Consider the following 16,549-nt stretch of genomic DNA (forward strand, 5'->3'; position numbering starts at 1 on the left):
ACACACTTTCATTTTAGGCACGGGGAGATTAAGTGATTTGCCCAGATTCACAGGGGGTTTTTGGCGTCGTTACCGAGACTCGAACCCAGATCCCCAGGTCAGAGGTCGAGTGCCTTAGCCATTAGGCCAACCCCTCTCCCCTAGCTATATTGAGTATGGTTCATAAGGAGTCTTTAACCGGACTTATGTACTAATTTTTACACTTGAAGCAAGTTATCACTTTGGACTTGGGAGAACTTTCCTGTCCCCCTTTTTCCTTCCTTTTTTCCTGGTAGAACCCCAATTTTCTCCTTGCTTTGGCCCTCCCCCCTCACCCCCCTGGAACCTTAGAAACTGCCTTGGCCCTTACCCACTGGTTTGGAGACAGTCTGTGGAGAGTTCCTCTCCCCTTTCGACTTAGAATATTATGATACAACAGGAGCAGCCCAAATACCAGTAGAACCTGGCATTCAGTATATACTTAAAGCAATGGTTCACCTGTAAATTATTCATCCAAGCTTTGTAGATATGTAAGTACAAATAATGTTGTAAAACCACTAACCCACTCTAGCCTTATGAGTGCTTTTAATTAAACCAGAACAGTATGGTAACCACACGTATAGTGTCAACACCAAAGGACAATATAATTATGGGTGCCTTAAAAGAATTTGCCATTTTCACTTATTTACTTCTGTGTGCATTTATAAACGCAAATTGATAGTTGTTGCCTGTGCATAGCATTTTCATCTATTCACATCTAAGTGTTTTTCCACATTAGGACACAGCGCACATTAATTGATTTGTCTGCTTATTGCACCTGGTATGTGACAGTTGTGCAATTTCTATGTGGTGTACACATTAATGTGTAGTCGCAATACTTTTCTGGTTGAATTAGAAGCACCCATAAGGTTAGAATGTGTTTGTCCTTTTACTACATTCATTATATGCTTGGAATATATTGATTTGCTTATCTACAAAGTTTATATGAATTAATTCCAGATGATCAATTGACAAATAGCCATGCTGCCCCAGTCCTTTCTGAACTCGGCTATCCGCTTGTCAGCCAACACTTCAAGTTTCTCTGGATCTTTTGCTGACACATGTGAAAGACTCTGCCTAAGTGAGGCAAAGCATTTCTTTCTCCATGAGTCACTCTTCATTCATCAGTTAGTTCATGGTATGGCAATCCATAGCCTCCATCCCATTCACACACGTATTCTAATCATGCAGCTCATTATGAATCCAAGTTTCAAACAGAACACCATCCACTAGCTTGCTGTCTGTTGTGCTGAGCTGTATTCAGCCCAAACTTGCAATTCAGACCTTCTTCCATCTGCTCACACACCATTTGCTCAGCCAAAGGCATCCTCCCAATGACTGATGTCTCTCCGAGTAGCAAGCAACTCATTATTGTTGTGATCTTAGGCACAACATTCAAAGCCTGACCCTAAAAAGCAATCTCGAAACATACAAACTATTCCAAAGTAGCTTATCGTTTCAAATACATGTGTATAAGTTACTGGAGAACCTTGAAAAGCACACCAGAAGAGTTGAGAGTGTAGTACATTTTCCCAGGGGCAAATGTCTCTGCTGTCATCCTAAGATTTTCCCTTCAAGAGCTTTTCGCTCCCTTTCCTATTCCCTCTCCTTTCCTTGTCTTGTCCTTTCCCTCTCTGCACTGGCCCATTCTTCCTCTTTCATCTTCCTCCTGTCCTCTTGTTTTCCCTATCAAACTTCCTAGCCTTCTCCTCTTCATCAGCATTTGGTCCCTAGAGACCCAATTTCAAGCTCAGGGTCTCTGCTAGACCTACCCATCCCAAGGGGATCCTTCACAGTATAAAGTGAACCCTAGAAATAGGTGGCAGTTATTACCCCAGGATATTTCTGGTAAGCAAACAGGGAACTTCGGGTAAGCACATTGTGGGAAATACAATGTCTTTAGGCAAAAATTGAATTGTATGGCTCAGAGAGTTGGATTCTACAATACTTCCTCCTGGTTTGCATCAATCTCCCCTCCCCTTAATTTTTCAGTTTCTTTTGTCCCCTCTCGTTTTCCTAACTCAGCTTTTACCAAACTCATAAAATGTAAATGTAGTATACTTGTAAAGCGCACAGCTGCCCCAGCAACGGGGCGTCCCGGCGCTGTATAACTCTGGGGAACCCGTCCTGGCTTTCCCTGTGGGATGGTCCCTTGCTGGGAGTCCCCAAGGTGGAGCCAGGCATCCCCGGAATTGGTGGGGCCGTTGTGGAGATTAGGCAAGCTAATGCCCAGAGTTGCCGAGTGGAACCCCTGATTAGAGTAAGCACCGAAGCGAGTATTATCGAGTCCGCTGACCAAGATCCACGACCCTGCCGCGTCGGGAATTGAACCCTGGTCCCAGGCTGACTTCTGCTCTCAGGCCTGCCGCCTCTAACCAGTGAGCCACACTACTCCATAAGGATGTACCTATCCTTGCTTCTGAAAGCCCTTCACCCTCTATCTAAACACAGATCCCTCAACTGATCTAAGGGCAGGATGTTAAGGTCTACTTCCTTCATACTTGTATCTGACATTGTTGCGGTGCATTTTTAAGGTAATAGGGTTGGATCTGCTGTGTTGCTGTGGCTTGAAGTTTGACTCTCACATTGCTTGCCGCCAATTGTTAGGCCCTCTTCATGAGGCCCAGTGGCAGGAAGCAGCTACTGGGCCACAATCATGGGGATTGTAGTGTTTTGCCATTGCTGACACAGGACCTATCTTACTATGGCTTTGCTGGGCCAAGTACAACCGTTTCCGTACTTGATTCTCAATAGTAGCAAGGCAAGCAGTCCCAGGCCTCTCATGGAGGTTAGTGTGTGGGAACTCAGGCTCAGGAATCAATACCACCCTGCAGCAGTGCAATAGGATCAATATTCAGCTCAGCGCTTCTCTCTGTGGAGAACAGAAGTACACAGAAAACATAGAATTTCACTACATATCCAATCATGCACTAATATGCGATTCATGGGTGTGACTCTGTGCTCTTTCAGGGCTTCTGCTGTCTGATATAATTACCCCTCCACCTGTGCCTTCATGAGTCCCCCTTCTCTGGCTACCACCCCAGGTTGAGAGTTGGGGGTAAGGTGTATAGGTGCAGCTAGTGCTCACCTTGTGTGGTCTCAGCACTCCACCTCTCATGTCTAGGCCAGCTCGATCTCTCATCCAGTTTGTAAGGACAGAGCGAGCCGCATTTGTTACAACTGCAGCAGCTGGGTCTCACAAGTCACATGGAACTTCCAGGCAGCACACTGTAGTATTTCAGAGAGCTTCATGGCACCTATTCACCCAGCACATCACACAGAGTATCATGGAAAGAGAGGGGCTTCTGTGAGGGACCTTTGCTGAGTGGCTCGCTGCGGGTCACAGTTCCCTCCAACACTCTGGTAGGTTCTTGAGATATGGTGCAGCTCTCTACTCTACTCTACTCTACTCTACTCTAACACACCAGTGAGTAATTGGTGCTTCTTATTGAGCATGACAGCCAGAGTCACAAGCTGCTATCTTCAGCACACAGTGCCTCAAGGCGATGGCCTCGGTTCATCACAAGCTGCTCCCAGGGCACCTCTCTGGTATCTTTATCTTCAAGACTGATCCCACCCCAATGGCACACTTTGTCACAGCCACTATCACACAAACCATCCCTTTGTGGGCATCCAGGCTGCCAGCAGATGCTTGTTCCCACTTCAGTTGGGCCTATCACATAGAAACATCGCTCCAAGTGCCCTGGTAGTTGCATTGGGGATAAATGATAAAGATCACACTGTCTGACCTGGCAGCACCACAATTTCTTTGGCACATTTGTTTAGCAAGTCTCTGCTAGACAGCCCCTTCCATTAACAGCTCCTCCTGTAAGGCTGACACTTCCTTCCCTTGCTCACAAGCAGGATTTCTTGGCCACCAGAGCAGTCCAATATTTCCTCCTTCAGATCGGACTCCAAGCAATGTTCCCTCGTCTCTGGGGAGTTGACTGTACGTGCCAAACCAGCACTTGGCGGCATAGTTCTCCATGAGTACTCTATGGAGTACCCCCTTCTTGGTAGAAGAGACTACAACAATAAACAATGACAGATCGTTATCTCTCATATTGATACAGACAGAGGATGTGTACTCCATGTCTCCTTCCTTGGAAGCAGTTTGGGTCAGTGCCCCTTTCCTCTGTGGTGACCAGACTACTTCTCTGACCTGGTCTTTTTCTGCAATACTGCTCTGCCATGTGGAGTACCCACCACTGAAGTACAAACAGGCATGAGCCGGCTGCATCTTCCTTTCACAGAGATTAGGAAGAGAGACAAGAATCTGTGCCCCTTCAAAGGACTTATTTCCCTAACAACAGATACTGCAGGCCCCACCCTGCCCCTCTGCTATCTTCCTAACAGAGAACTGTAGTCAGAGTAATTTACCGCCCAATGTAACAGGAAGGGCCCTGGCTCTTCTAAAGATAGCCTGTCTCCTCTGTCTTCACTATAGCTTCTGGTGTCCCCCTCAATTCTAGGGGATGCCACTAATGCACACATGCTTACTGGGGAAAGCAGCCCCTCCTCCACTCCATCTTGTAGTCTGGTCCTTACTGTGAATTTCTAGAATGGAACACTCAGGCCTGTATCACTCGTACTTGGTACATAGCAATCCTAGCACACTCTCTCACAAACACACACACACACAAACATGCACAACGTATGAGATCCTGGGTTCACTGTGAGCAGTGGAACTTTTTAGATGAATGGGCCTGCAGATGCGCATGTATGTCTCCCAGGTAAAAAGGCCTTCTACTATAATTTCACTAACACGGTATAGCCCCACCACCGTTTTCCACTTATGAAACCCATGACAGGGACTGTAGTGCTCTGTTGCTCTGAGGGGGTGCTTGGTGGTCCCCTCCCAGTTCAGAACAAGGTCGAGAACTGATCATTGTCAAACAATGGGCCTAAGTCAACAAGAGCCTACGGGATTTTAGTGTAACGTTTAACCAAAACTTAAAATCCAGAATCATAGGGATATACATTTTGGGCATTCAGGGCAGGGGTCACAACTGTACCTAAGGCAGGGGGACATTCTCATCCCAACATGGCTTCTTGTGTTTTTATCATCCATTGGACCTGTCTGCATGCTTGTCCATTGCCTTTATATGTATAGTGGCATTGGTCACCTACATCTTAGAACTTCAAGGCCTTGATTTCACTGTCTTCCTTTCACCATTTTAACATCAATGGTGGCTTACTTCATCTCCCTTGAAAAAGGCTTTTCATTGTATCTGGATGAGCCCCTGTTTTTCATCACAGATAAAAGGTGTCAGGATTGGGTGCAACTGTGGGGAGTCTCTCAGTGCAAGAACGTAAGTGGAAAGACACCACTCTGCCAATTGGTGAGAACTATTTGCTGTCCTCAAGGCATGTTGACTGTTTCAGGTGCGCATGAGGGGCTCTCACGTTCTGGTACGAACAGAACATGCATTGAATATAGTCTCTATCAACCCAGAAAGGTATATCCTCTCCTGATCTCTAAATGTGGTCACTTAGTCATTGTGGTATTTGGCTGAGCTTCAACATTGTCTCTAAAGGCTTCACATATCAATGGTCTCGAGAATATCAGGGCAGAAGTTATTTCCATCTTCCTAGTATATTTATCTTTCTTCAGCTACCTTCAATGCCTTTTTTGGCATGTTTGAGATGCCTTTTGTGGACCTGTTTGCTTCCCTAGGGCCTACTCAGGTTCCTCTGTTACATTCCCTCTACCTGTGCCTAAGGTTTGGAGGTTGAATGCATTACAAAAGTCCATGGCCTCATTTACTTACATACAATTTCATCTGAGGCCATGGTAGTGGTCCTCTTTTGGCCTCCTTGCTCATGTTTTCCTCTCCTTTTGCCTGTTGCTCTATTGACAGCTTGACAGCTCCCTCTGGTCCCTTCCAGTTTCATGTTCCAAAAGCATCATCAGCAAGGCCACCTTTGCATGTCAGCTTAGAGGATGTTAGGTTTGGGTTACAAACATATGGCCTCCCAGATATACTAGCCAAAGTTATTCAGAATTCTAGATCTCCCTCCAAGTTACATCTTATTCTATATTTTGAAGCTCCTTTTAACTTTGATGTAAATCCTATTCGTTTTCCTAAATTGATTATACATTTCCTACTATCCTTCAATTCATTTAGGAGGGTTTTGAAAAAATTATTGTTTACACTCCACATGGTAAATAAGTACTAATTATAGAAGTCTATGGGCCTTGGGGAGTCTCGAGAAACTTAACATCGTGCTTCTCGTCTCTTGAAAGGTTTTGCCTTATCACATCCTGTGAGCCACCCTTTTGCTTTTCCTTGAGATTTACCTTTTGATGGTCGAAACTGTTCTGTTAGTTACTTTTGTACCACTTATTGAGTGGTAAATTACTCACTTTTATCTGAAGTCAGTGCCATTTTGTGCTTCTTTCTTTTCTTAAGATTATAGAGAATGGAGTGGTTCTTAAAACGAATTCTTTTTTGCTTAAGGTTGCCTTCATAGCTCAGGAAGCTACATTGACCAATTCAAATCAGTCTCAACCTTTTAGCTATCCTGATCACATATTTGTTACCTTTGACATTGCTGGGCAAGGTCACAAGGCTGCTTTACTTTCATTCAGCAACGGGATCCAATCTTCAATGCCTTGGTTTATTCCCTATGTGATATTCCTGTAGGAATATAGAGTAGATCAACCAGGGGTATGGTTTCTTCCTGGGCAGAAGTTCAGCACATTCCCTTGTCTCGGAACTGATTGGTGGCCACCTTGACTTCTGCTCATCTCTTCATTCATTATCCCAATCTTTAGGCCAATGCATCTGGAAAATGTTCCTTTGGTCTACTCAATTCTATTTTGTCTTCAATACATGTTGTCACTAAAATGTCACAAGTGGTTGGAATATTGGTGGCTCTTGTGTATGCTTTCTGTGCAGAAGACCAAGTATAGGTTTGGTATTCCCTATTTAGTAATGATGGGGACCAAGGATAGTGGACATAGGTGTCATGTCCCAATTACCTACCGATAATGTTTTACTTTTTGCCCTATTCATCCTTATCCAGTCAATATGACATTTCCACCTTCCATGAATGGGTTTTACCAAAGTACAGGGTTTACCCAAGCTAACCATCGGATTTAAGTCATCTACTTGCACTCTGAACTATACAATAATTAACTATAACTTTATATATATATGACTTTGGAGCCTGAATGTGTATGTGGATGGTTGTGTAGTTGTGTAAGTGTGTGAGTGGGTGTATGAGACTTTTTTTATAGGGGTGTGAGTGGGTGTGTGGGAGCTGAAGATGTTATCAGTGATGTCATTTGAGATGTCATGAGTGATGTCACTAACCATGTCACTGACCATGTCATGAGTGATGTAATAGGTGAAGTCACAAGCAGTGCAATAAGGGGGTGTAAGTGTTAGTTAGTTCAGGTGACTATAACTGCTTAATTTCACTGGTTTTGTACGAGTTAAATCTGAGCCTAACTATAACATCCCTGTAACCTTTGTTTTCTTCAGTGAATTTCTAAGGCTTTTTAAATTCTATTTGCTAAGTATAATGACCCTGTAACCTTTGGATTCTTAAGTACATTTTTTAAGGTTTTTCTAAATTCTATTTGCTAAGTATAATGACCCTGTAACCTTTGGATTCTTAAGTACATTTTTTAAGGTTTTTCCAAATCTGTTTCCTAACTATGACGTCCCTCTAGCCTTTGATTTTTACTTGAATTTCTATGGTTTTTTTAAGTAGTAGTCGTGTTTGTAGAGTGATGTACAAAGGGGGTAGGGTCTCCGACCAGCTCTCAGGGATCCTGCAGTGTCGGATTTACTGGAGATAACAGCAGGGCTTCTGGGCCCCCAAGAACCCTCAGCATCCAAAAGGACTGGATCCCCCAACGAGCAGTGTGCCAGGAGGCACATTTGCAGAGTGGTTAAGAAAGGGGGCGTGGCTTCCGAAGACCTCTCAGCAATTCCGATGTGTGGGACTTACTGCAGGTAACTGGAAGGTTTGTTGGCCCCTAAAGACACTATAGAGCCAAGGAAACTTCATCCCCCAACCAGTAGTTCGCCAGGAGGTGTTTTTACAGAATGGTGGAGAAACGGGGCGTGGCCTCTAAAGTCATCCCAACAATCATTCTCTGTGGGACTTACTGGAGTAAACAGGAGGCCTTGTTTGCCCCCAAGGACCCTCACACAAGGGAACGTCATCTCCCAACCAGCAGTGCGCCAGGAGGTGCGTTTGTAGAGTGGTGGAGAAAAATGGCATGGCCTCCGAAGTGCTCTCAGTAATTGTATGCTGTGGAACTTACTGGAGGTAACAAAAGAGCTTGTTGGCCCCAAAGAAACTCAGCATCCAAGGGGACTTCATCCCCCCATGAGCAGTGCACCGAGAGGCACATTTGCAGGGTGGTGGAGAAAGGGAGGTGGACTCTGGCCACATCTCAACAATCCTGCTGTATTGGACTTACTGGAGGTAACAGGAGGTCTAGTTGGCCCCTAAGGATCCTTAGCAGCCAAGGGGACTACCTCCACCAACCAGCAACGCACCAGGAAGTGTAATTGCAGAGTGGTGCAGAAAGGGAGCGGTGCCCCTGGTTCATCTGGTAGCCTTTTTTTTTTTTTTTTTTTATTCAGACATTCCCGGACCGATGCCCCGGATACCCCATTACCCAGGCCGGGTATTTTTTAAATGGGGTGGAACCGTCTTTTTCTTTTTTTAAATATTATTTTTTTAATAAAGGAAGCGGGGGCACATGCCCTCCCCTTACCTGAGCCGATTTTGGCCCTGGGGAGCCCAACTCCCTCTGTTCTTTATTTATTTTTTAAAACATGCAAGGGGTCCAATACTGGGTGCCCTCTACTCACCTTGAGCACCCAGTTTCTCATGTTGAGGACCGCAGGGGACCCTCAATGTCTCAGTTGGCCCTGCCAGCTCCCCGCGTCTAGCGGGAGCTGGCATTGCTTTTGGACAAAGGGAGCTGGGGAACATGCAGCTCCTGCAGTCCAAAATAAATTTTGCTCTACTTCTAGCAAGGTAGAGCATTTTTAATGCTCTTGTCTGCTAAAAGCGGAGCAGAGTTTGCTAAGACTTCCGCCAAGCCATAGCAAATGACATACCTTCAGAGGCTGGGCACCGCGAAGGGTAGGAGGAGCTGATCCTGGGGGGTGGCGATCCCCAGGGCCATGTATGGCTCCATTAGGGGGGCAAGTGGCCCCCCTCCTTTCTTGATTTTGCCCCAGGGAGTTGGTGGTCCCAGGGGCTGTGGTGGATCTGCGTGGTATCCCCACACTCAATGTAAAAAATACCCTCAAGGAGGTGACAGCCTCCAAGGCTGCAAGTGATCAATGGGGACTTCTTGCATTGTTTTAGCATAAAGCCCCAGGGAGGTGGCAGTCCCCGGGGTTGGGGGGGTCAATGGATCCCCCCATTTAAAAGGAAATAAACCACGGGAAGGTGGTGGTCCCCGGGGCAGTCAGAAAGGCATTCATGTTTAAAGAAGCTCTCGAGGAAGGGGTGGTCCCCTGAGCATAATAAGTCCCAGGAACGGTTGCCTGTGCACCCCCTCCTGTTTTTGCATAGTGCCGCTGGGTCCTGGCCCCCCAGATGTCTATAATTAATGAAGCGAGGGAGTCCGCTCTTCGTTTAAAAAAAAAAAGAACTGTTGGGATTTGTTGATCCAGCGTGACTCCCACCAATAATCTTTGAAAAAAATGATTTGCAGGCTCTGTGGGCCTAGGGGTTCAGGGTGTTTCTACCTTGCCCCTTTTTCTTTTTTACCGTTTTGTTTTGTGACTCAGTTCAACCAAGTCACAAGATGGCAGCTAACATTTGCTGATTTGAAGTAGTGGCAAGCAATCAAATTTCAGTAGGATTTCAGTAGGATTTGGCTTCCCAAAATATCTCTGAAACTACTGAACGGATTTAAACCAAATCACAAAAAGCACGCTTTTTCGACCAATATCTGGATTTCTGACAAATTTAGTGTAATTCTGTTCAGCATTTTGGGCTCCAGTCATGTTCAAAAAATGAAAATCTCTTTTGGCATAACATGGGGAAAATGCATTTTGGGACGCCCCTTACATATATATAGATTGACTGCCCTTCTGAAGATTAATTCTCAGTGCTAGCTGATATTCCCTGAATGTGCAGCCTTTGGGTTGCTTGGATCTGTCATGAAGAATGCTGCGATGCTTGACTCTTTATTTCACCTTGCATAGAGAAGGGGCTAAATAAGGAATCCCACCATCATCTTGGAGGGGCTAGGTACATTTTTGTCTCATGTAGGCCCTGAAGTAACATTAAAAGTAACTTAATTTGTTATAGAAATTTCGCCCTCAAAAAAGATTAATTCTTGAAAAAAAAAAATAATTCCATTTAAAATATAAGCCTAGTTGAGTCTCGCACAAAAAATCGAGATTGTATATTAAAACCTCCCAGACAAATTCCCTATATTCACTTAAGGTGAAAGGGCAGATACTTTTTACAACAGCACAATAAGACCCAGAATTTGCATAAATAAATAAATAAAATACCCAGTACTACTTTTCATTAGATGTAAGTTCAATACCATATGTTTCAATTGCTAAAGTTAGTGCTCACCACTTTACTTCCCAGAAGCTCACTGAAACACAAACGGCAAGACATTCTGGGCAGGCAGCAGTAGACCACTGTAAGAATAAACTACTGCATGCATGAAGTTAAGCATAATCTTTCTCACGTCACTAAAAATATAGGAATATCTACAAGGAATGCCAATAACTATATCCCCCAACGTATTCAGCAGGCATTAATGCATGATATGAAAATAAATGTTAATTTCTTACATCTCAGCGATACTTGTAACACTTACCCCATCTGCCAGGCATTTCTCTCGATCAAAGGGTGGACACCCTGTTGTTCTCTTTTCCCAGGTAAACTCCCCTCTTTCATTAACTCTACAGTAGTGGCTGTCGCATCCATCTTCGATTGTTTCACCTGGCTACGAAAAGAGTAAGTTTTACAGTCATATTAACAAATGGATGACCAAATGTGACTCTTATTTACATGTTTCGGTTTAACCGAAATGAAAATAGATCCAACCACTTTTTCATTGAATGAAGAAGATTGCACTAACAAAATGTAAACCTTTGTAGAGATCTGACTTGAGAATCAGGATCTGAAAAAGAAGGAATGGTCATGATGTTGACTAAATGACTCCTTCATTGTTTGGCAGACATGTTAGAATTTCAAACCTGAATTCATTTGAGGGAAGCATTACTTGTTTTTATTGGCAGCTATGTATAGAGTGCAACATTCCCCAAAGAGGTCCAAGATATATGCACTGTGTTAAGAGAAGGTTAGCTTTAGTTCATCCGAATCAAAGGCATCACAAATAAAGGAAACTGTGGACCACTGAAAAACCTCTGAGACTTCACTGCAGTGCTCACTCCTCAACCTTTCTCTGGTATATTCAAGGCAGGTAACCTGAGGCCTGATGGGCAGCATAGGGCAGGAATGTCATCTGCCAGGCCAAAAGGCTGCAGCTCCCACGGGCAGTTAATCTGGGTGAGGAAGCGATTCTGTAGACCACACTTATGAAAAGCTGGTCAACTTCATTTGATCACGGCAAGAATGTATCATGATGCTGTGAGCACAGAGTCCAGATCTGAAGGAAGAGTCCTATTGTCAAATCACCAAGATTCAAGGGAAAACGCCCATTAACTATAAATGAAGCTGACTCACCAGTATAAGACAAGCTTCATTTGGTACATCCATCATGCCAACCTGACTGACAAAACTATGAACTACATGTTTCGGTAGCTAAAATGGGTTTGCCAGACTCTCAAACCACATTAACATGGACTCCTTTCACAAATGCTATATTTATTTATCCTACTAAAAATGAGCACAGGTCATTAGAGCATCTAGAATGTATATGCAGATTTTTATGTTGAGGCCACCCACCCCACGCCCCGCATTTCAACCAATTGTATCTGATGTGACAGAGCCCTCAAGTAACTACTTGTGAAAGTGAATCTTCCCTATTGGAGTGTTGTACCCGCACAAGTCAGTATGTAGAGATCACTCCTCTCAAATTAAAGACAAAGCTCACACCCACGAAACATAAACATCTAAATATAATATCTTATTTTACTTGTACATTCCAGTGAATTAAAGTTTCTATAAATAGTAGGGTGTGATCAGAAGTTTAAAAAAATCAAGAAATATGTTGAAATCTGTAATTAGTCCTATAGAAAAGAAAATGTATATGCTGAGGCCACACACTCTCAGCTCCCTACATGTCATTAGAAGCATTTGCTTCTGACTTGAGCTGGATCTCTACTAACAGCAAGTGGAGCTGCAGCTTCATGAAAATATTTCACTGCTTTTGCTATTGATTTGTCAGGGCCACTAAGTATTACCTGTTAGATTTGGGGGTCTCTGGTTGGCACAGGTAATGACTTGTGACAAGCAGGGACCCTCTCCTTTAGTCAGGATAAGGGGATTACCCTCTAAAATAACCCCTGCTCACCCTCTAGGCAGTGTGGCGCGAGCAGACCAGGCTTATCTCAGAGCGTTATGGGTTAAGCATTTGTGAACACATACAGTAACTTTAGAGTTCTTTAAAAATGCGTATCTTCTGGTGTTGTGTGCTTCGCGCACTTGGCTCGACTCGCACAGCATTGGAAAAAGAGTCTGGTAGGGTGAAACAGCGCTGCGGACACTTCGGTCCGAGGCGTACACCCCTGGGGTGCAAGTCGTTGGCACAGTACCTTTAAGCTTGTTGAGTCCGGCTCGGACGATGCGGGCGAAAGGACAAGGCGGGCCAGGAGCGCTGTCGACCCCTCCTCGATGCATGCCCCGGCTCGTTGAGGCGTCCCTTGCGAGGTGTAGAGCGGGGGCCACGGGGACGAGTTGGACGGTCCTGGTCTGGTCGCGTTGGCTTCCTGATGCAGCGTGCGAGCCGCGCCTTCAGAGCGGGGCTACCTTTCCGATGTGAAGCAGTGTTGCACAAGGCGGCCGGTCCGTGGCGAACGTACGGGCCGTACTCTTCAAGTGCGGGGCTGCCGGCGGGATCCCAATAGCACGGTACAAGGCGGTCGGTACGCTGCGAGCACACGGGCCATACTCAGCCTTGTGGTGCATTCAGATCCCGGAGTCCAGAGGCAGGAGTGCGGCGAGTCAGTGTGGCTCAAAGGGGGGAGGGTGAAGCAGGGTGCGGGCGGCCCTTCTGTGGACGGTGCGAGCTATGGCTCGTGCAGAGCGGAGTCACACGGTGCGGGGCGGCCACGGACACGGCTTTGCAGTGGACAGGGGTTACGCGTCGCACTCAGATTGCAGCTCCAGCGGCAGGGCAAATCTTGGCAATGTCCAGCAGCTCTATGAAGGCAGGAGGAGTCCAATAGTCCTGGGACTCCGTTCAGGGGGCAAGCTCACCCACAGAAGCACAAGTTGATAAAAGTCTTTTCCAGTCTTTTCCTCTCGTCTCGCAGCAAGGCAAGCACTGCAGGCCAATCCCCCAGGTCAGGGACAGTACTCCTCCTGGCAGCTTTCCCAGTTCCTTCACGTCAGGCAGAGGTTCTTCTTGGTTCAGCTGGATCTAATTTCTTAGGAGCAGGGCTCCAATATTTATACTACAAATCTTTTGTTCTCTCAGGCCAGGGGGCCTTTGTCTAGTTCAGTCCAGTTCTTGAGCACTTTGTGGACATGCTTCTGACTTCTTCTTTCAGGGTGCAGGGCAGAGACATCGGACGCTCCACAGGAGGTGGAGCCAGCATTGTGGTGGCAGAGCACAGCCCTATTCAGAGTCAAGGGGTACTCCTCCCACCCATCTTGGATGTAATCTTCCTATTCACCACCTGGCTGCTCAGCCTGTCTCCTGGAATTCCCCAGCCCTGTCACTCACAGAAACCAGACAGCAGATACACATCCTAGCAGAGGCGGGCTGAAAAGGTTAGGCATGCAATTACCAACTTTCTAAAAGTGGTATTTGCAAACTCAAAATATTAAAACAAACTTTACTAGAAGATGTATTTTATTATTCTGAGTTTAGGCATACTAAACTCGAATTTCTACCATGTTCCCTGAGTCTGTTAGGATCATAGAATGTAACAATACTAACAGCCCATTCTGACCTATGAGAACAGGTAGCCTTGCAATTGTGAAAAACGAAAATGGCTGTAATTCACTATTAGGACATGCCACACACATCAGGGCTTGTCCTCCCTCATACTTACAATGCACCCTGCCCTTGGGCCTACCATAGGGGTGACTAATATGAAGTTAAGGGAAGGTTTAGGGACTGGCAAGTAGGTGCACTTGCCCAGTCAGCATGACAGCACCAGACTGCACGATAATTTCTTGTCACCCCCGGCTTGACAAAATGTCAAAAATATGTATTTAAAACATATATTTTTGCCATTATGTCACCCCCCTCAGTGATGACATTTGTCACCCCGGGGCTTGACAAAATGGCAAAAATGAGTGTTTAAAACACATATTTTTGCCATTTTTTCACCACCTCAGTGATGACACCCAGGGCGGCCCGCATCCACTGCACTCCCCTTCCTACGCAAGGGATGATTTCTATTCCGAGTATAAAACCCTTCCTGCAGATTCTCTACCCATACATCGTACAATAAATGAGTACTATTAAAGAGTTGCACAGATATGGACAAATCTGGTATTTGTAGATTCCTGCTTAAGCTGTATAAAATGACTGAAATGGAAGAATTTTGCACCAATAACAAAGTAAATTTTCTTTTAGTTAAAATGGCTTCTTCATCATCTTTAGTTTCTGAAGAGATGTTGCATTATGCAATGGGATTAAAGGCACTCAAAGGTTCCTTTACTACTTCCAACTCTTCACTAAGCGCTGGAGGCTATGCCGCTTATCCTGCACAGACAATGTTCGAGGACTTTAAATCATTGTTTAATTAGAGGTTGAGACTCCAGTTACTTCCTTGGATACCACAGAACATTAGACCCGCCTCATATCAGAGATAACATTGATCTTCCGTGGGCCTTAGCTACTGCAGGGGGTGCTTCTCTCACATGAACACAGTATTTATGGTTGAAACTTTGAAACTTTGGAATTTGAAAGTAAGTCAGTACTGCCAAATTAATCAATCACTCGCCATTCCTAGACTGCTTGGTCCTGAACACAATGGCCTCATTGAAAAATCTGTACACAGATGACTGGTACAAAAAGAGTGGAATGGGGAGTTATAACTGTTATTGGAAGGTAATCTTGACAATTCTTAACTGCAACAATCCTCCTAACCTCCTCTTATGTAGTACTTGCTATTTACATTACATTACACAGCATACAATGGCAATCCTATCTGCTACAATGCTTCCTAAGCAGTAAATTAAAGACATCCCACATTCAAACTTCTCTTTACGATCTCAATTGCTGAGTCACATAATAATCTGCTATACCAAAAGTCCATAAGGTGTGATCTATCTTGTAACCCTTCACTCACTAATATCTCCACAGGAAAATACTTTATTTGCTTGTTAAACCTCTCTAATAAAATATTACTACAGTGCTTTCTAAACACTGAAATAAACTGAAATATTATGTAGTATTCTCTTGCCAAAATACAGTACTGGGAGAAACAGATATATGAGTTATTGTGTATAATAAAAATATATAACATTTAAGTATGCATTTGTGGTTCTGTAAACCCAACTCTGGAATCTGAGGTCATTTACAAACAACCCTTGTGGTTTCTTATATCATCAAGACTCCTCAGGGGCATTACTAGATCATAAAAAATAGTTACTACTCGCGTGTCCTCTGCAACAAGAAAAAAAGAAATACCAGAGAGGGATTTTAGATGTTGGCAAAATGATGTGATTAAATTAAGGTTAAATCATTAATAAAAGGTAAAAGCTTGTGTTACGCGAGATTTCGAAAATTAACTATGACGAATGTGCTATTACTTTTTTCACATTAACCGCATTAGAACCAAACAAGCATGTCCGATTGAGGTTCTTGTAATATCAAGGTTTGATCCCATAGTGAACAAGCATTGGAAAAGTCAGCAGATCTGGCCCTCGCAAGCTGGTGCGATGGATATGTTTTATATTTTTTGCAAGCATATGCAAAAAAATGTTAACAAACAAATATGTTATTTGAATAGTACAGTGCCTATTAGCAGGCAAGTTAATTGAGGACAGGTATGGGAACCCGTTTCAGCAAATCAAAGAAAACTGTGATTCTCATTGGTGCAAAGGAAATGTACTACTGGCTTTAATGTATTGTAACCGTAAGATATATTTTGAACACACTGAAGACAATAAAACATAAAACTGATAAACAATAGAAAGAAAAGGTAAATTGTTTTATTTATGTTTTTTTACTACATGAGGCTGGTAGAACTACTAATATGTGTGTAGGCAAGACCTAAAAAACATGAAACTTGTTTCGAAACATTCTGGACAGCCGTCCCAATGAGAATATCTAGTCTTAATTAATTTCAACCCTTATGCACAGTCAGAAAGAAACCAGTCGAGCATGAATATTGGAGAGTGGCCTGCACTGTCCCACCTATTGTTGGCCATGAATCACTTC

The 16,549-nt window shown here is 44.2% G+C and overlaps 1 protein-coding gene across 1 annotated transcript in view; it reads right to left on the bottom strand.

Annotated features, from left to right (window-relative positions):
* Window positions 1-16,549, bottom strand: part of VWF (von Willebrand factor) — a 1,169,185-nt gene that overhangs the window by 46,235 nt on the left and 1,106,401 nt on the right. The window contains exon 49 of the mRNA XM_078673989.1: window positions 10,841-10,969. Coding sequence (XP_078530115.1) covers window positions 10,841-10,969 — 129 coding nt within the window. The remainder of the gene's footprint in view (window positions 1-10,840; window positions 10,970-16,549) is intronic.

Source organism: Lissotriton helveticus, chromosome 1_1, assembly GCF_964261635.1.
Source record: "Lissotriton helveticus chromosome 1_1, aLisHel1.1, whole genome shotgun sequence".
Lineage (NCBI taxonomy): Eukaryota > Metazoa > Chordata > Amphibia > Caudata > Salamandridae > Lissotriton > Lissotriton helveticus.